The sequence below is a fragment of the Condylura cristata genome, unplaced genomic scaffold (assembly GCF_000260355.1).
Source record: "Condylura cristata isolate star-nosed mole 26May11 unplaced genomic scaffold, ConCri1.0 scaffold00020, whole genome shotgun sequence".
NCBI classification, from domain to species: Eukaryota; Metazoa; Chordata; class Mammalia; order Eulipotyphla; family Talpidae; genus Condylura; species Condylura cristata.
In genome coordinates, this window is record NW_004567121.1 from 28,945,537 (window position 1) to 28,966,465 (window position 20,929).

Here is a 20,929-nt window from a genome sequence, read left to right on the forward strand (position 1 = left end):
CGCTGTGGAAATTCATACACTGCCGGTGGATGTGTACACTGTGCTGCTTGTTTTGGAAATGTTTGTTCTTAAAAAAGTTCAATGTGGAACTGGCAGATGACCAGCAATTCCACCCCTACGTCTATACCGTAGGGAAATGAAAACATGTTTACACAGAATTTGAATAAATGCTCCACAGTACCTTATTTATAATAGCTAAAAGTGGAGGCAACCCAGATGTTACCAACTAGTGGATAAATCAAATGTGGCGTTTATAGCCATACGATGGACTACTATTTAATAATGAAAAGGACATGAAATGTGTCTAATGAAAGCATTACATTAAGTGAAAACAAGCCAGCCACAAAAAACACATGAGATTCCATTTATATGAAATGTCCAGAAATAGGGGATCTTCGTGGTTGCCCAAAACTCAGGGTGGAGAAGAGTAATTGCTGATGTTCATTTTGGGTTTCTTTAAAAGGGATGAGAATGTTCTAAAATTAGATTGGATTATGGTGATGGTGACACAACCCTGTGGCCAGACTAGAAGCCGATGAATTGAATACTTTAATTAAATGAGTGAGTGGAAGGCAGGGGGATCATATACCCAGAGAGCAGTGTTTCGTTTTTAAGGGGCTGCAAGTGTGCACTTGTTTCTCTCACTGAGTCCAATGCAAATGCGGCTGGTGTGACTTCCAGATGGCCAGAGCCGCTATCTCAGACCTCAAGCCAGCTGGTGTGGGGACTGGCAGATTAACACTCCAGGCATCTAGGACATCATGAGGTGGGTCTACGCCTCCTTAACTGCTTCCCTCTAAACTTTTGCAGGAAAACAGTGTTGTAATACACTACCGTTTTGAATTTTTGGTCACAGCTAAATTTAATCCTGAAGTTGATTCTAACCAGTCTGGTGGGTATTGTTCCATTTCCTATGCCTCAGTTTCTTAATTTACAAAGTGGGTACTCTGTTTCCTTGATTGCAACCCTATCAACAGTGGAAGGATGAGATAATGCATTACTAAGTATTTAATTCACTGGAAACTAAAGTCAAACTGAAGTTTCTTTGTATAATCTACTTTAAACACATCATTCAATTCATATTTTTAGCAGGTTTGGAAACACTTCATTTCCAATGCTTATACCTTGCTGTGTATACTACCACAATTTTGTTTTTGAAAGGATGATTATTTTAAAAAGAAAACCCTCCAATTTTGGGGGTGGTGGTGCTGAAATGTAATGAACAAAAAACCCTTTTGTTCCAAATAGTGACTATTCTATTTAAAGTGATAGCTTTAGATTTCAATAGAAAAAAAAAAAAAGGATTACAGTAACCAAGCCTGTCTTTTAATTAAAACAGGACTAGAGACTGATACACTTAAAAATATTTGAAAGGATTTACATCAGTGGTTATCTGTGAATGGTGGAATAGACATTGATCATGATCATCTTAGCATAGTTGCATTTTGTAATTTTCTACAAGACTAAGGATTATTTACACACACAAAATTTTAAAACAGCCAAATATTACTCTACTGAATAAGCCACTTGATTTGAAGATATAGTGTGATGAGCAGTTGCTTAAAGAGTTTGTATTTAGAAAGAGAACAAAAGAGTGAACCCCACTAAGAAGTCTCTGTTCTAGTTCAGCTAAGGACACAAAGGATAGTTAAAAAAATTTAAAAATCATCTGAACATATAACATTTGAATATTCCTGGGACTTAAATGGAAGCAACATTGGTTAAAGTATATGGTAGACAGAAGGCACCTAATGTTTGCCCAACAAAAATGACAAACGCATCCAAATGTAATGCTGTTTTATAACAAACAAATGTAAAATATTTCACAGATCCTTTTAATAGTATTTCATCCTTAAGAGAACAATTCTTGAGCCATTAGCAAAATATCTCTCTCAAAATATTTTTAAGGCACTGAATTAGATGCATACATACTATACCATCAACACCATACAGTGTAATGAATATTCTGAGAGTACATAAAATAAGATCGATTTTATAACCTTGATGATACATAGCATTTCAACAAATAGTCTGTAAAATTAGAAATATCAACCCTAACAATTTTTCAAGAAATTGATGTTTTGAAATAAAGCTTAAGACAATTTGTATTCCATGTCTAAGATACTCGCTCATTTTCAAGTTTGCCTTGCCAAGTTCAGGTTTTTTTTTTTCCTAAAGCCAACATATTGAGTATTCTACACATTTAATTAACAACTTTGCTAATTTTAAACTTTCAAATAAAAAGCTTTATAGGATGATTTCCATTTTGGAAAACCTTAGAAAATATCAGTCACATTAATGAGAGTTTTCACAGTGACAGCTATTGCTGATGACAGGTCTTCCTTACAGGAACTTCTCAGTGGGATATATTGCTCATGTACAAGAAAACCTCTAATGTGTCTTACTGTTATTAATGATTGTAAGCTGGAGAATCAATGAAAGAGGGTTTTCTATAGGTACTAGAAAAATATTTCCCAAGAGAGGTCCTATATAGAAATATATAAAGAATCACCTACTTGACTATATTTATGCAAAAGAAATTATAAAATGCCTCATGATAGACCTAGATGAAATGTTTTATTATATTCTTGAAATATATTATGTTATTTTCTTGTTGAAAAAGAAGTCCGCCAATTTTACTACCTCCTCATTTTTTAAAAGAATGTCATTACTTTCATTTCACTAGAGAGGGAGTCACAAAAGCTACTAACAATAAATATTTATTCTCTATTACAAACCTGTCATCCTCCCTCTCTTTCTAATAAAGAGACAGACCTCTACTGTGTAAGTCTGAGAGCTGTGAATTGAAGCATATTAAAATGGACCTCCAAAAGACCACGGATCTTAGAACGGGTCATGCGTTCAAGTCTTTGTTTCCCTTTTGTTATTCCTGAGTCTAGCAAAACTTAACTTAAATGTCCCAGTCTTGTCTCAGTTACACTTATGACAGCCCGTTTCAGTGAGCAGTCTCCCACTTCCCATGGTGAAGGGTGTTGGTTTTATTATCTGAGGGTGAAAACTCAGTGCAGGATTCCCTGAAGGCTGGCCCTTCTACCAGTGCCTCAAGTATGAATCGTGTAAGATTAAAAAGTGCAGAGGTCTGGGACCCACCTCAGAAAAAAATGAGCTAGAAATGTGCAGTGGTGGCAGGAATAGGCGTGTTGAAAAGCTTTGCAAAGTGATTCTTTTGTGAGGGCCTGGGAATCACTGTTTTATCGGACAGAGAATCTGCAAGGTCAACTCTTGTCATACCATACTAAAATGTTATCTTTTTTTTTTATGGACATACAGCAGCATTTTCAGAGGCTAGATGTTTGATATGGCGACAGATTGATGTAGAAGCAGAAAAATGAGATACCATCTGTCTTCCTTAAATCTACAGTAAAGGGTATTTCCCAAAAACTCTAATACTTCTCTCACTAAGTCCTTTTTGTTTTGAAAAATAACTTTCATAAAAATGTTATTTATATTAAGATGTGTTTTTTTAAACAAGTAGAAATTTTGTAACTTATTTTAAAATATAATATATGCATACAACCTATATAAACACAAGGTCTTGAGACCAGAAGGTCTGAGAATTGCTCTTTCTACCAGACACCCACGGCCATTAGTCCTGGGTGTGCTCATTATGTATGTGGCTTTCAAGTTGAGTTAATACATCACTTGCAAAAACTCTTTTAAACTGATTTTCAGGCAGGGGGATTTCATCTGACAGTGAAATAATTATGTCTTTTAGTTCAAAGTCTATGATACAAAGCATATTTTCCTTAGTGGTATGAGAATGTAATAAATATCCCTTTCAAGTATACACAGGTCGACTCTGATGTGGAACAGAAAAATAAGACTTCACGAGAGGCACCCTGAAAGTATTAATTAGTAATGTGAAAACATAGCATTGGATTTTGAGTGGTGCCAAATGGTTCACTCCAAATATTAGCAAAAGAGTAGATCCCTGATTTCTGAAAGTACAATAGGTGATGGGACGAATAGAATATAAAAAAAAATCCTTACTTTTCAAAAATGAAATACTAAGCATATTTCAAAAATACGCTTAGTAACGTATACTAAAGTGACACAGCTTATTCTTACACATGAAAAATATAGCTCAGGTATTACCTCCACATTAATATCTGTGTATACACTGTCATTAGAGAAAGTAAATTGAGAACTTTGAGGATTAGGTGTAACTAGCGAAATCAGTTCCTTCCATTTAGTCTTTTGATCGCATCCTAGTTATAAAATAATCACACTGATGCTCTTAACCTGCCATGTTAAAATTTTAAATGTATTGCTATTTTTGAAATCTGAAACAGTTAACATTTAAATAAGTCACTGCTGCTTGGGAATGATGTTTGATACTGTGAACATATCTTCTAGTTTTTACCATATGAAGATTCTAAATTATACACTTATTAAGTATATCTTATGTTAAGTGGTATTTGAAAGGAAGTGAATTTCTCTTGCTGAGCAGCTTATTGGGAAAAGTGCACTGACTCTAGTTTCTAGTCATATTTTACTTTCCTACTGTGGACTTATGTAAAGGTCCTCTCGGCAGGAGGACGTTAAATACTACTTGAGCCAAAGTCCAACCTATCTGGCTTTTCCTTTCTCCTATTTTGGTTTCCATGTCCACTCACAGCCATCACTTCTTTGCAAACTTTTCACTGAGTGTATCAAAAATCAGTGTTATGAAAGTTCTCTAACAGGTTCAGTGCTTTTTTGGAGCCTCTGAACGATCACAGCGTTCTGTAAGTCTGCTTCTTCCAGTGTGAGTGATTCATCTAGCAACCTGAGGAAAGGGGAAGCGGTTGCCAGGGCAAAAGGGGCGCTTCTGTGAGGTCCTTGGTATTTCTCAATGAAGTCTTTGATGTGACTTATCCTGTAAAACAGCACAAACCATTAATACAGTTTTATGAAAACCAAATTTGCTAATTTAAGGTAATAATATGAAGACAGCTGGCTACGTCAACACCTAGAATAGTAAATTATGACATGGGGGTGATCTCCTAGAGACTGACTCCCTAGATATTGGATGACAGTAAGGAATTACTATTAGGTGTGACAGGGCTTCACAGTACATTTTAAAAAGGTCCAATCTTTTGGAGACACATACTGTAATATGTACACAGGAAAGTATATGAAGTCTAGGATTCGCTTGAAAAATAGTTTAGGTGAACTGAGCAATGGATCATTATATCTTCTCTTTGCTTTTGTATAAATCTGAAATTTCCTAGAGTAGAAAGTTTTTATATTGACATAGCTAGCACTAAATCAATCAGAAATGGTCTACAGTAACCTAATCCAGATATAGGATATATCTCTTAAATACCAGATCATGCTATGCTTCAAACCCACTTAAGAAGTATTTTAACTCTGTACTCATTGCAGTTAGTGTGGTGAACACTATCGTGTAACATAATTGCTACATTCTTTAAGGTAGCTCAAGTTATATTCACCTGTGTGGGTGTGTACTTAGAGGGAGAGTGTATACATAGTTCATTAAAAAACAAGATCCATTGATTTTAAGATACCTCCTTCTAAACAAATCTAGATTTTTCAAAAAAAAAACAACTTCCTGAACATTTAGAATGTTCCTATTTACTCAAAGACTGCTTTAAACTTAACATTTATCAAATGTACATCTCATATGCACATACTCATATGCTTCTGTAATGTAACTAGGATACAATGATTGCCACTTCTAATACTTGAACATTATTCAGACAGACTTAAATCCTCTATTCAGTCCTTAATGTACATGTTTCCCTACATAATGCACACTGTCTGTATCAGCAGGTGTGATGGTGACATAGAATCTTTAAAAAGTGCGCCGCTACTGTGGATGTTGAGATGCTCTTGGCTCTGCTGACACTCACTCGGGAAGTTCTGAGGCAGAAGCTAAGGCACAGACAACTGTGTCACACTGCCATAGGCTAGTATCAGTTACAGGGTGCAACTCCATTTCAGAGATGTGAAAATGTGGAACTCAGACATAAGGTAACATGACATATTGCTAAATATATCCCAAGATGGCTCTTTTGTGGCTCTGGGGAATAATTTCCTCATATATACGAAATAGACACCAAAGTGTTTTGGGTGATAGGTCATAAGACTGACATCTTATTCTCAGGGCAGTTAGGAGGAAAAGGTTCTTTATACTGTACTTTTCTGTATAAATTGTTTTAAAATTTATACTATTTTAGATTAATTATTTGGAAATTAAGAAAACAACTCAGTATATTTTAGTGATGCAAGTGAATCTGGTAAAACTGTGGCTACAAGAAATGATTTTACACAAATTTAGAATAGTGTTTATCTCCTGTGTTTGCATGCATGCACACACAGATCAACTAGGGAAAGGCATGGAAGGTAAATTATACATGATTGTCATATTAATGTGCACAAGCATTATTATTTTTTATTTCTATAACATTTCCTTGAAAAAAATTTAGTGCTTTTAAATAAAGAAGTGAATCTATACACAGGATCACCTACTTTTAGTTAAAATGAAAACAATTTAGGAGAGAAGACAATTAAGAAGATATTCTTAAGGTGTAACAATTGAGATGTTTAGAGAACCATTTTTTAAGGTCCTTGGATAGTTTTTTTAAATTGTTGACTAAACTAAAAAGAACAAATACAATTTAAATGTAGGGAAAACAATCTACAAATAGTGAAATGGAAGACTTACCTATGGGAAATATTAAATTTCTGGACAATCCTTTTCCCGTTGGCTAGCCAGATCTGTATATTAGTGATGGGTTCCAGGTCGTTTAGTGGGACAAGAGACAAATCATTTTTATTTTCAACTTCAATATTATTTGCCTTGGAAACAATTTTTGGTGTGGCACTAAAAATTCAGATGACAAAATCAGAAGTATGTCTATAGAACTGAATTTTATTGTTAAGCAATTTAACTATAAACATTTTATAAACATACTATAAACATTTTACAATACATTTAGCTTTTAAAGAGAAAGTTATACCTTTTTCCTCAAAAATAAAACATATTAATATTAGTTATATCCACCAACTATGATGACTATATGAACCTAAGGAAATTATATATTCTAATAATTTTCAAGCTTGTGAGTACCATGTAAATATATTGTTGCTAGCATTATTTGAATAGCTCCTCACAAAATAGACTACTTGAGTAGTGTTGATACTCAACTTTATTGTAATTTACTCCCAGGTCAAATTTTCTAAAAGAAATTATAAATTCACTATAAAAATTAGTCCTTGGTGGGCCCTCCCTGGTGGCGCAGCGGGTTAAAGCACTGCACTGAGAAGCTAAAGCCACTTCCGCATGAGTTCGATTCCCGCCTGCCCCGGAGGTGACCACATGGTGTGGCAGACCTCTCCTGACCCACCCGCTGCTCCCCTCAGCAGTGTGCTTCGTCGATCTGCCTGTTCTGCTCCCCACTCTGTCTCTGGTGAAGCCTCTCACCGCCCCTGAGCCTCTAGCCTGTACCCCGGTTCTGTATGTACAAATAAATAAATCTTTAAAAAAAAAAATTAGTCCTTGGATTATAAGGGAAAATAAAAGAATCTTAAGTATTTCTTAATTTGTCTAAAAGTCACACCCAGATATTTTTACATGTGTGGGTCAATAAGTACATTCCTTACCAATCTTGATAATTAAAATAAAAGTGATCTGTATCTACCCTCTTTGCATCCTTTCATAAGACCTAGCTGGGCCAGATAATGACAACAAAATTTTGGAAAACAATTAAAGTCTTCAAACATTGATATTACCCCATCAGGTATTTTTATTATGTCAAAATTCAGATACTGCTCACAGAACAGTGTGGAAGGTAGTGATAACTATAAAATGGAGCCCTGTGTTCAAAAGCTAACCATTTGTATGCTGTAACATTAATGTCAAAACTCAAGCTGTAGATTCAAAAGAGAAAAATTCACCCAATTTTGCCTAATGTCCTCAGTAAGACAGGCCCTTTCAATTTGATAAACCTTTAAAAAGCCTTTATGATTTTTTTAGTACAGTATTATCATGTTAATTTACACTAGGTAAATATGAGTTAGGAGTCTTCATAAAATTTAACATGGCAAAAATCTTTTTCCAATGGGAGAAATGATAAGCTCCATACAAAATGTGGCCAAGCTGAAAATTAAGTAAGTTTTGTTTATGGAAAACACAAATCAGGAGCCTACTCACCTTCCCAGTCTGTGACCCTGTCCAGAGAAGGGCTGGAACACAGGCTTTGTTGCCACACATACTTCATCCTTCTTATCTTCTACTTTAACATCCACCTCCTCTTTGTCAAAAATCCCCTGTAATTCTAAAGGTAGTTCCCTTGAAAAGTAAAGAAACACAATATGTTTTCTCTCTTTCTGAAAAATACATTTCGCATGTAAAACGAATGGGACAATATAGAGGAATAAGAGGCATGGAACACTCTTCACAATGAAAGAACTAAATGTATGTAAAATAATATAGTTGCAAAATATGAATGCCAAAAACCCAGAACAATGTGGAGTAATTTTTAAGACTTAAGGAATGTCACGAATTATCTAGTGGTATTAGAATAGCACTAAAGTCATGAATAGCTGATGACTATGTAATACTAGTAAACAATTTCATCAATTTTATAGGTTCCTGGAAGCATACAAATAACTAAGAATATACTAAAAAACTCAGGCTCTTGTTTTAATTTTTAAATGAAAATATAGATTTACTCTGAAAATGACAAAGGTAAAATACCAAATGTTAGAATTTTTAAAAACGCTTCCATATTTCACCCTCCTCACAGAGACTGAAGAGACAGAGCAGGACTGGGACTCGTCCGGCTTTGGCCAGCTCATGTGCGCTCCTCTGAGTGAGGTAAGCCGCAGAAAAAGAGAGCCCTCTCGGTTTTGCCACAGATATTTTTGAATCCCAGAAATAACGGAAAAGCAAGGATGCTTGATTTTTGCTTGAAAAACATAGAACAAATGTATCATGATTTTCTGACACTTATTTTGAAGGAGACTGCAGAGACATGACATCTTCGTGCATGTGTGACAGGAGCTGGATGACCTTGCTACCCTGAGAGACACTGAGACGGACAGTAACCTCTGAGGGATTAGAAGGCAGCAAAGCATCAGCTCAGCTTCATCACTGAGAAGGCTGCTGCGGTTGTACAGGCCAGTGTCTGCTTACGTGGTGCACAGAACAAGGCGATGCTATGATGAAGCATCACCTCCGTTGCTTACTCTCAACTGGTAGTAGGGGGAAAAGGACTTTGCACAACACATGTGAGTTATGTAAAAGTTCAGAAAAATATGCACTGCATATTTGAAAGGTGTGTGTATAGGAGATGGTCACAGAGATATACTGCAGACACAGGCATACATGTACGTATTTTTCTTAACGCTAGTTAAATCTCCCAGCTGGTTAGATATAGGTCACTATCAACTCTTCTGAAATAAACATTGACAAAATAAGTAGTTCACACCATAAATGGACACCTCACATAAAAATGTTCATTAAGGGGAGTGCCATGGGATATTGTGTATCTTTTCTGGAAAGCAGAAACATAAACATGAACCAGAACTTCAATAGCTAAATGAAATTCGTAACTTGTATTCATTCATTTTCTTTCTAAAATGCTATCACGAAAGATTACCAAATATTGATGAACATTTAAATATGGTAAGAAGAAAACATAGGGCTAAATCTTCAAAATCTTGGGTTGAATGATGGTTTCTTAGATCTGACACCAAAAGCAAGTGTGTGTAAGTACATCTATAATTTTTAAAATATATATATAAAAGAATATCTAGAAAATAGATGTCAGACCTTATTGAAATGTAAAATGTTTATACTTCAAAGGACATCACTATGACAGTGAAAAGATTTTGTTTAATCAGACTGGTCAGGTTTTGGTTAGTCAGAACTTAAACCTGAGACGCTCTTCAAGATTACAGCCGTGACTCTTAAGAAACCTCAGGCCAGCAAGGTGGGGAAGGGGCACAGTGGACTATGGGTGCCATGGTGTGGGGTGGGGGTGGGCATGGTGTGCTAACATATACCTGAAGGGCCTGATCTTAACCCTCTAAACCAGACACAGTGTGACAAACCAAGGTTACCTCATATATAGGCATATCCAGAGAAATAAAAACCCAGCTCATGAAAACCTAAATTTATAAAAGAAAAAATATGCCTGTAAATGTGTAGGGCTGTAAGAACATGAGAAAGGATTCTTCCAATGGAAAGACACCTAAAATATCCTGTTTACAAAGATTACTTACCCTTTTTTGATGGAGTTCAGAAACTGCTGACTTGCACTGTCAGAGTAACTTCTGAAATCATCATTGACAGTGAATCCATTTTTCCATAATTTTATATTTATATCTACCTTCAAACCCATAAGAAACAAAATACATAATGTTAAAATACAGATTGAAAACTTCCATCACTATGTATTTTATTTTGTATTTTCCCTTAGAATCGATACAATAATTGACATAAAACATTGTATTGGTTTTAGGTTTACATAATACACAGGAAAGTGAAAAAAACAAAGACCACGTAATAAGGTGGCCCTATTGTGGCTCTGTGGGATAATGTCCCAATTTGCAGGCAATACACACTAACGCATTTGAGTGAAGGTTGTGAGACTGATGTCTTATTTTCAGGACATTAGGAGCCACTGGTAGGAGAGAGGAACACAGGGAAATAGAGCAATGGCTCGTGGGTGACGTGGGAGAACAGTGGGGACCACGGCATAAGAAAATAATCAACAGAAAGAAGAAAGAAGAGATGGGACTGGGAGAGGCAGGGGACTGAGTCCTCAGGACAGGAGAAAGCAAGAGGCCGCTGAGGAACGCAGATACCAGGGAGGCCACGGGCTGTCAGCCCCCTCAGAGGGGGACTGGCCTACTGGGGAAAAACAGGACCTCATCACAGCTTCCCTCAGGCAACCAGCCAGGTCACTTCATGCACTCAGACACAGTGGACAAATACAGCTTTCTGTCTGAGAGCTGGGGGATGAATTAAAGACAGGCACAAGAAAATGAAGTCAGCAGGAGATGATTAAAATTATAACTATATTAGATGGATGAGAGGAGGCATCTTAGGGAGGGTAGGAGGTATAATCAGAGAGCCAAATCTTCACTTTCTATAGTAAAAAGCCAATATATAACATGTAAAACTGAAAAATCAAAAATTCTCACTATTACTACATTATTAGAAAAGACAGACTGTGCACCAGGATAGCTAAGAGTCCGAGTAGTTACCTTGGGAAGCAGATGTCATGGCCAAGGAGAAACAGTGCTTTCAGAATGATCAGACCATAATAGACCATTTTTAGAAGTTAACTTTTGATAAAATTTCAAATTAAATATAAAAGATAAATTAGAGTGAAGGATTTTTTAAAAAGCATTTTCATATCTAACTTCAAAAAGTCAGTTGGATTCTCATAATTGCTACTGCTTTCAGCCCACGGGATATACTTTAATTGAAACATATATTATATATTATGTATGATTGCAAAAAAGAAGTATTTTAATAGCCTTTCAAGGGATTCTTGGACACTACATCAAAATTGAATAAGTGAAAGTATCTCAAACATCAATGAAAAATCTGAATGGGATCTAAACTCAATCTTTTCATATATTTGTTACACTGAAGTCTTTTATAAGACATTTTGGCTCTTTCACAAGTCCATCAGTTGATAACATCTTATGCTGATCATTTGGAAAATACTGTTTCTGAGTCATGTAAATCTGCTAGATGTTATATTTCGGTATACAATATTAAAGGAGTATATATATAGTCACTAATGTCACAATGATCTCATCAGAAAAATCTTCAAGATCTGAGGTACTATCAAGTGCCTGGTGGTATTTTACCAAAATTCTTAATTTCACTAAAAAAGTCAATGCAAATTTTGCTTGCAATAGATGCTATAAATTGTTTTCCTTTAATCGCCAGATTTACTTCATCCATTTTGAGAAAATGTCTGCCAATCATTCTTTCATGTAGAAACAGCAAAACCATGAAAAGTAGATGGTTCTGCCTGCATCTCAAACAATTATGCTTTCCCTGAAGAGCCTTGTGTATATCACAGTGAAGTGCACATCACATTTCGTCATCCAGAATATAAAGATGTGTACTAGAAGGCTGGAATTTAATAAAATTTATATTTTATTCCTTGAAGGCCATTCTTAATGGAAACTCCCTGTCTCACTCTGCAAGTATAAGCAGCGCATACAGCAATGACCAGCCTGTGGGTGCCACTGCTCAAGTCTCCCTGGACAGGACACCTACGACTTTCCCCACCATGGTGTTTGCAGTCAACACAAAGCCCGTACAGTGGATCAGGTAAAGCATATCCTGCGGTTACTATGAAAGCAATGTTGACTGCACGGAAATTCCAAAAAGGGGCACATTTTAAGAAACAATGGAAGGGAAAAAGCCGTGGACATTCACCTGTTTCTTCTGCTCAGTGGGAGACAAGCATTTGGCACCAGCCTTCTGTGCTTCCTCGAAAAGGCTGTCAACAAGATATTCACAACTTGTCTGCTGATTACCTCGAAGAGGCTGGTTGTCAGTTCCTGCTGCACACACCCTACACAAAAAAAGAGAAATACATAGTATGGATGGTTTTCTTTTTCTTTAAAGACCGATTTATGTACGCATATAGAATTGGGGTACAGGCCAGAATTGCAGGGGCGGTGAGAGGATTCACCAGAGACAGAGTGGGGAGCAGAACAGGCAGATCTAAGAAGTACACTGGTGAGGGGAGCAGTGGGTGGGTCAGGAGAGGTCTGCCGTGCCATATGGGTCACCTCCCTGTCCCAGAATCGAACTTGTGCAGAAGTGGCTGCAGCTAGCTTCAGAGTGCTGTGCTTTAACCCCTTGCGCTCGCTACCAGGGAGGGCTGATACTGACCATTGTCTAAGCACTTAAACAAACTGTCTCAGTGAAGATCCTCTGATTGCAGTTTAGATCCTCTTCCAAGTTTAGATAATAAATATGTGACCTCAGGGGAATGAGTGATGAATCCTTTTGAAGGCTCATAGAGGCCTTTGACACAACAGCAAGTAATAGTATCAAATATTATATAAAACAATAATGAAAAAGTAACAAAATATATTTGCATGGTTAATAAATATTTACAAAGAATATGTTACCATTTTGTAGATAAGAAATTGAAACAAAGAATCTCCCTAAATTGTTCAAAGACCAGAGAGGTAGTATAATAGAAGACTGTATTTAAAGGTAGGTTTGCCTGATTCCAAAGTCATATTTTCACTCTGCATCTAAGATATGACCTGAGAGGTTAATTATGTAAACAGTTACTTAAATTGTCAAGCAATGTGTAGAGAAATCTAACACTGCTTTTTTTTTTTTTTTTTTAAATAACGAGATTTCACAACTCCACTAAAGGTCTGTTCTATTCAGCTATGGTAAAAAAACAAACAAGCAAAACAAAAGGAAAAATTACTCAAAAGGTACCTAACTGAGGTACTCATAATGGAAACATTATCTTACTGAAATGTAGTGAACATAAAGATCAACAAAGGCAGAAAAAACAAAGAAACCCACAGTTTGAAATAACTTACCATTTTTCTTTTACACTTTCAAGATTATCTACTTCTTTCATTCTCTTTTGTTTTACTGTGAGAATAGAAAGAAACAAAGATGAAATTCTCAGTTTTACTTATTTAAATAAACCCATCCCTGTAATTTACAATGTAGCCCTGAAATACCACTAGAAGGATCTGGAGAACAAATGACCACAATCAAAACTGTTATTTTCATTTACAAAGGAAATAAAATAAAGGAAAGTAAATGCTGGAGCCTGACACTCACAAAAGAAAGACCTGTGCCTATGCAGGTGCCTTTTTTCCCTTTCTCCTTTTAATGAAACTGCCCTTTCAAAATATAAAAAGTGTATAAAAATCTATCTCACAACATGTATACATGTAGACTCCTATATTGCCTTTTCATTAGCATCTTAAAAGGCAGTATTTTTGCTCTAATAGCAAGTTATCCTTAGGGGACTCCCTGATGGCACAGGGTTAAAGACAGTGCTGTCAAGCTACCCCAGCCATACAGCGTGAGTTAGAGCCCCAGCAGGCCAGGAGCTGACCCACAGCGCAGCAGACTTCTCCTGTCTTGCCTGCTGCTCCCCTCAGCAGTGGATTTCATTCAGTACATCTGCCTGTTCTGCTCCACACTCTGTCTCCGGTGAATCCTCTCACACCCTCCTCCCAAACGCCCCCCATGCCCCAGTTCTTGTATGCATAATATAAATAAATCTATAAAAAAACACCAAAAAATATCCAAGAATGGCATCATTTCAAGATTTGACATTCTCAGTGAAAACTAACATGCCAAATCATAAAGTTGAAGAGGTGAAAATTACTATGAATTCATACTTAAAGCAATAAACATGAGTAGATTTATCATGTTTAGGATAAAGATGATACTATAAAAAAGGCAACTAAAAGACCTTAATAGACCTATGTTTGACTTACAGCTTAAAGGAAAATGTGGGTACAGAGATTTTAGTGTTACACACCACTATTATGTAATAGTCACAAACTGCCTACTGTAAATTTAAAGTTATCGGTTGTCAAAATTCAGTTTAGGAAATTTGGGTCTGTTCTATATATTGTGGGATATCCTGTTAATAAATGAAGGAAAACACAACAAATTGATTATGGGAGAAAGGAAAATCAATGACTTTAAAAAAGATGTTTTAGGCCCTCCCTGGTGGCGCAGCGGGTTAAAGCACAGCACTGAGAAGCTAAAGCCACTTCCGCATGAGTTCAATCCCGCCTGCCCCGGAGGAGACCACATGGCGTGGCAGACCTCTCCTGACCCGCCCACTGCTCCCCTCAGCAGTGTACTTCGTTGATCTGCCTGTTCTGCTCCCCACTCTGTCTCTGGTGAAGTCTCTCACTGCCCCTGAGTCTCTGGCCTGTACCCCAGTTCTGTATGTACAAATAAATAAATCTTTAAAAAAAAAAAGATGCTTTAGAATTAGATAAACTTAAAAAATGCTTTAACAAACTAATGTAAATTAGTTTTAACTCATACACAGAACTTTAAGAAGTCACCCGTAAACCAGGTTACATATTCTTTTTTCTTTTAAATAATATAATAGTTTATTTTTACATATTTTTGTGCATTTTCCATCTCAGTTGCAGTCCCCGTGGGCTTCCTGTCACCAAATCACCCTAGTGCCATCACCATAGACCAGTGCACTTCCCGCACCCCACTGTTTTTGATCCCATTTCCCACCCACCCCCATAAAATGTCTCTTAAACCAGATTACATATTCTTTTTATGTGCATATGTTTAAAATAGTATAATTAAGATGTTTGTAAAAAGAAAGTATTACTATTACATCATGACAGGTTAATATCAAGTTCCAGTGACTACAGATTGAAAAGAAAAGAAACTTTACCCCATAGAAGACATAACTGCACTAAACATTTGCATAAGGCATTACAAATATTTCATCTCTGGCTCTATCAAATATGCCTTCAAGTCTCTCAGGAAAGTATGTCTGCAAAGAGCAAACACCTCTATTTAAAAATGTGAGCTGTAGGCATATTTAAATCAAAGGCAGACTGGCTCGGCAATGCCCGTGAAGCTCCACCAATCCCAAAGCAATGAGAAGTACAAAGTGGGCGCTCGGACTAATCTGCTCCCACTGTAAGTCACAGAAGCACCTGGAGGTGAATTTAATTTGGGGAACTGAGGCCGACGCCACAGCCCTTCAGTCGATATAATCAGGCTGAATGATCCGAGCTTCTGACTGCCACTCTAGTTTCCTGCGTTTGTTGGAGCTGGGCCCATAGCAACAGCTTACTGGGCTGGAGGACTGTTCCATTTGGTCTCTTTTTTGCTGGAACTGAAGTAGGCTAGTAGAGTCTGTGCTGGAAAACACCTGACCATTAAAAATTTAGTGCCTCTGTTGGCTACATTAAGAATTGAAGACAGACTGACAGTGGATTTATTTCTTAGCCTTTTCATGAAAAAAAAAAGTGAGCAATCTTGAAAGACAGGGTAACAGAAAGGAATGAAAAGGGGGAAATGCAAGAGAGCAGAGGACTGAAAGGACACAAGGGCAAGGGACAGAACTTTCAACGGCATTGCCAGGAACTTCAGTTCGTCTTTCAGCTAGAAGGCAAGTCCACGGTCAAGTCCACCGTCTACAAGGATGGGGCAACCACCAAGGCAAATGAGTCTATTGCCAGGTGGGTATAGTGTCTGTCTAAAGGCTTCATCCTTCCTGAGCTCTCCTATGAAATCATTCCCTACATTTAAAAACGCACACAGACCATTATGTCATTCAGAGAGTCTTAGAAGATTTATTAAATGTAAGGCACTACCTGAGGCCTGAGACTTTGTAATAAATCAGGTAAATGGGAAGGTATTTTTTTTTTAAAGATTTATTTGTGCATACAGAACTGGGGTACAGGCCAGAGGCTCAGGGGCCGTGAGAGGCTTCACCAGAGACAGAGTGGGGAGCAGAACAGGCAGATCAACGAAGTACGCTGCTGAGGGGAGCGTGGGCGGTCCAGGAGAGGTCTGCCGCGCCATGTGGTCACCTCCGGGGCAGGCGGGGATCGAACTCATGCGGAAGTGGCTTTAGCTTCTCAGTGCTGTGCTTTAACCCGCTGCGCCACCAGGGAGGGCCCGGGGAAGGTATTTTTAAAATATTAACAATGTATACATTAAATGGGTTAAATTAAATTTAAAAAGTTAATAAATGCCTTAAAACTCAGTCATTAAAGCTGATTGTTAGATGTGAGAGACAACACTGTCAACACTCTTTTGAGTTTGCAAATATTATTCCATCTATTAGGTAAATATATTCATACTCTCCCTGGACCAAGGGTGAATTCAGTTACAAAGGGGGAAAAGTGTCTATTTTTTACTAATTGGGAAATGTTCAAAATCAGTAACTCAAATATACATGTTTAGGATTCTGGCTATAAATAGCAGAAAAAGCTACAGCATTCATAGTAGTCTCTAGGGTAAAAGGGTGGTAGCATATTTGAGTTTTTAAGTCTTCTAAGACTATCTGCCCTTTAAACTATGTGCATACATTATTTTGATAAAAAACCAAAAACCAGAAAACAAACTAAAAAGATATTCAGAAGATCATGTTCACTGCAAATTTCATATTTCTAAAACTTGTTGTTTCCCTTAAAAAAAAAAGTGTTTCCCTTTCAAATGAACCCTAAATAATACAGAAAAACATAAACACCCATCCCAACCATTCCAATTTCAAGAGAAGTTTAAATTTGACTTACTGACTTTATTTTATTTAAAAAATAAGTATTGGGGAGTTGGGCAAAAGAAATAAATAAATTAAATGAATGATGCTTTATAGATATAGTTGAACAGCATTTCATTTACAAATACTTCTTAATTCCTTAGTTTGGAAAGGATCATCATTGTCTGATAAACATATTCTTTTCCTAAAGCATGTAGATTTTTGGAATTTAAGGTATATCATCTGATACTATTTACATTGTTTCTTTTGTGTCTTTCAGTTCTTTCTCTTGGATCTCAGATTCCTGCCAGAGGTATCCTGACACACATTTCCTGCTTCTCCCATCATGCCCAGCAGGTAAGAAGCAGAGCAGCTGTCTATAAAATATTTCACAATGTTTTCCATCAGTAGATTACTCCCTTGTAAATCACTAATATTTACCATCATTTCATAGTAATAAGCTATTGGTAAATTGTTTTATAACAGCAAAAGAGAACGAAAAGCAGACCTCGGACTCAAATTGTCTTGTATTGGTAGCTAAGGCTCTCTCACTTTAGAGCTGGTAACCTCTAGAGTGCTACTTAACTTCTTTAACCCCGGTGACCTAAATCTGTACCATGGAGATAATTCTTCACACAAGTTGTTTTGAGGACCAAAAGAGGTACTAAGGATACGGAAGTCTATGGTCCTTTCTCTCTTCTATTTTCTGTCATAACCTGTTACAGGATTGGTAAGAAACAGCTTCAGGCTTCTTCCCAAAGCTTTATTTTTTATGTGGCTAAGCAATTTCACTAATTCAACTACTTTTAAAAACATTTATATTCTATTGACCCTCCAACCACTCTGTGCTAGGCACTAGTTTAGAATCAGTGATAGAAGTTTATGCGGCAGACGACTCTATTATGGGGGAGCTTACATAAAGGAAAAACAGACGGAGTCACTAATTCCAAATATAGCATGGAATTATGAAACCAAAACTGATTCAAACATGAAGATAAGGTCATCATTACTTTTGGCATTCTCTATTATAAATGAGTAATAATAAATGACCCCCACAAAATTTATTCCACTAGAAAGGTATCATCATCAAGTGACACAAATGAACCTCAGTCATATATTGGGGAGGGGAAAAAAACCACAGAATAAATATCAGCATGAAATTAGGCATCAAAATGGACCGATGAACAAAAAATCCATTTTGCTCCAGGCTATTTTTAATTAGTATCACTACCACTTTACATTTTTTTTATATCACAGTTTACCAGACACCTTCCCAAATATTAGCCCTTATACACCCAACAACCACAGTGTTAACAACAGTCAGGCGATAGAGTAAAATGAGCTTTCTGGAGTATATCCTTAGAAGGAAAATCCAGTCAAAACAGACGTAAGCTATTAAGAAATGCAGTATTTTAAATGTACACATTAAAATTTGACAACTAAAACTTATATATTACTAGCTTCTTTTACAAACATATACTACAGACTGCATTTTTTTTTTGTGTGTGTGTAGCAAGATTTTATAAATCTGCCCATGCTGTCTTTATGTAGAAGTTGAAGTTTTTCCCTAAGGATAGAATCATTCCTGGGAATAGGAATGATTTTTGGTTTCTTTTAACCAAAAGATCACATTTCCACATAGTGTTCCTTTCATTTAGCTCCTCTATGGAATGGGATCAGACTTCCAAGCCTGAAAAGCAAAGTAACTATGGTAGCATCAGAACCAAATACTTTTTTTTTTTTTTTAAGATTTACTTTTAGGCCCTCCCTGGTGGCGCAGCAGGTTAAAGCACAGCACTGAGAAGCTAAAGCCACTTCAACATGAGTTCGATCCCGGCCTGGCCCGAGGAGACCACATGGTGTGGCAGACCTCTCCTGACCCGACCACTGCTCCCCTCAGCAGTGTACTTCGTTGATCTGCCTGTTCTGCTCCCCACTCTGTCTCTGATGAATCCTCTCACCCTCCGCATCTCTGGCTTTTATTCATTTATGCATACAAGAACTGGGTTATAGACCAGAGGTGTGGGGTGTGGGTGTGGTGAGAAGATTCACTAGAGACAGAGTGGGGAAGCAGAACAGCTGGATCTACTGAAATACACTGCAGAGTGGAACAGTGGAAGTGACAGAAGAGGTCTGCTGCACCATGTGGGTCAGGTCCCTGGCAAAGGATTGAACTGCTGTGTGGCTACCTATAGCTTCATAGTGCTGAGACTTAACCCCTTGCACCACCAGGAAGGCCATCTTCATTTAATTCGTACTTTCCCATAATATCTCTACTTGAAGATTACTGTCCCAGGAAAACTTAACTGATTTTCCTTGCCTAGGTTAAGTCCCCATGTTATATGTTCTCACAATATAAGACATTCTTTTTAGCTTCTATGGAGACTTACTGGCATTTACTTAAGCGATTATTTGCTTAATATGTTTTCCCAGAATAAACAATGTAGAGTCCTTAAAGGCAAGAACTGTAACAATAACCATCCTATAGTTAGCATACAATGGAACTATTTTTTAACAAACTAAGTAATTAAAATGTGTATCTAGCTAACAACTAATATTATTAAGCAAAGTATGTACGTAAAGAACTTAACCACAGTCCAGGGTTAAGAGAGTGCTTATTTAGTATAATTTCTGCTAATATTGGATTAGCATTTGTGTGCTTAATCACCCCTCCTTCCTACAGGTCATTCCACAAGTTCCACAAGTGTCTAGCACTAACTTTCCTGTTATGCATAGGTGTTGACTTTTCAATGAATTTAACTGCCTTTTAAATCAATACCACGTTCTGCATATTTAGATAAAGGGCACATCAACTGTCAAAGCGTCCACCCATTAAACTCAAACTACAATTAAACTCACAAACACTCCAAAACCACGCATGAGACACTATGAAGTAAGGCAGCTAATTTTCACGTCACAATCTGTCAGGTTTTATAGCTCCACGTCACCATCAGCACAGACGGTCAGTTTTCAGTTTCCTATCTTTAGTCTTAACTGTCTCAAATTACCTACCAAGGAACGAACCAGCGCTGGGAGCCATCCTAAGGCTCATTAATGCTGACAAGTAAAGAAAGACAGACACAGAGAAAAAAAGAAATTAAACATGACAACGCGACTATCAAACCTATAGTTTGTGTGTGTGTGTGTTTTAAGTCGTGGGAGACTACAATGGACTTAACCAAATGCTCACCTAAAACAGGCATGCTCTGTTTCTCGGGTCTGCCCTTTTGCAGTTCGCCCTTGGGAATGTGGGCCTTGGGAGAGCGCGGGCCCAGGTTTCCGAGCATCCCCAGCACGGGCCAGCCCCCGCTGGGCGCAGACCGCGCAGGAAAGTCGCGCAGCCTGGCCTCACCTGGCAGGGCAGGAGTCTCGCCCGGGCCCCGGTCCAACGCCCACCAGCACCTTAAGGAGCGGCGGACGCGGGATCCGAGCCCCAGGGACCCGCGGATCACCGAGACAAAGACGAGCGCGGCGGCTCAGCGCAACTCAACGACCCCCACCACCCCTGGCCCTCACCCGCCCAACGCCCGCGACGCTCACCTCCGGCCGTGGCAGCTGGAGGGGTCCGCGTTGCGCGGTCACCTCGCGGCCTCGCCTTCAGTTTGCTGAGGGGCTACGATCGCCGGCGCCAGCGTGGGGCTGGAACCCCCAGACTCGCCCCGGCTCGCCGGCCGCGGCGCTGG

General features: G+C 37.8%; 1 protein-coding gene across 1 annotated transcript; it reads right to left on the reverse strand.

The window, feature by feature from the left end:
* Positions 1-1,148: 1,148 nt before the first annotated feature.
* Positions 1,149-20,923, reverse strand: UBXN2A (UBX domain protein 2A). The gene is made up of 7 exons (XM_004686407.2): positions 20,787-20,923; positions 13,573-13,627; positions 12,437-12,575; positions 10,255-10,361; positions 8,180-8,317; positions 6,692-6,850; positions 1,149-4,879 (listed from the first exon to the last, which is right to left on the reverse strand). Exons 2-7 carry the CDS (start codon positions 13,611-13,613, stop codon positions 4,687-4,689), a joined length of 777 nt encoding a protein of 258 aa, XP_004686464.1. The 5' UTR covers positions 13,614-13,627; positions 20,787-20,923; the 3' UTR covers positions 1,149-4,686.
* Positions 20,924-20,929: the final 6 nt, after the last annotated feature.

What these genes read in the sequence shown, in the direction of transcription:
- UBXN2A (XM_004686407.2), bottom strand. Translation starts at nt 13,613, where the DNA reads ATGAAAGAAGTAGATAATCTTGAAAGTGTAAAAGAAAAATG. An exon ending in CCACTGAGCAGAAGAAACAG is followed by an intron (nt 10,362 to 12,436) that starts GTGAATGTCCAC and finishes ATGGGTTTGAAG; the next exon opens with GTAGATATAAATATAAAATT. An exon ending in CTGAACTCCATCAAAAAAGG is followed by an intron (nt 8,318 to 10,254) that starts GTAAGTAATCTT and finishes TTACTTTTCAAG; the next exon opens with GGAACTACCTTTAGAATTAC.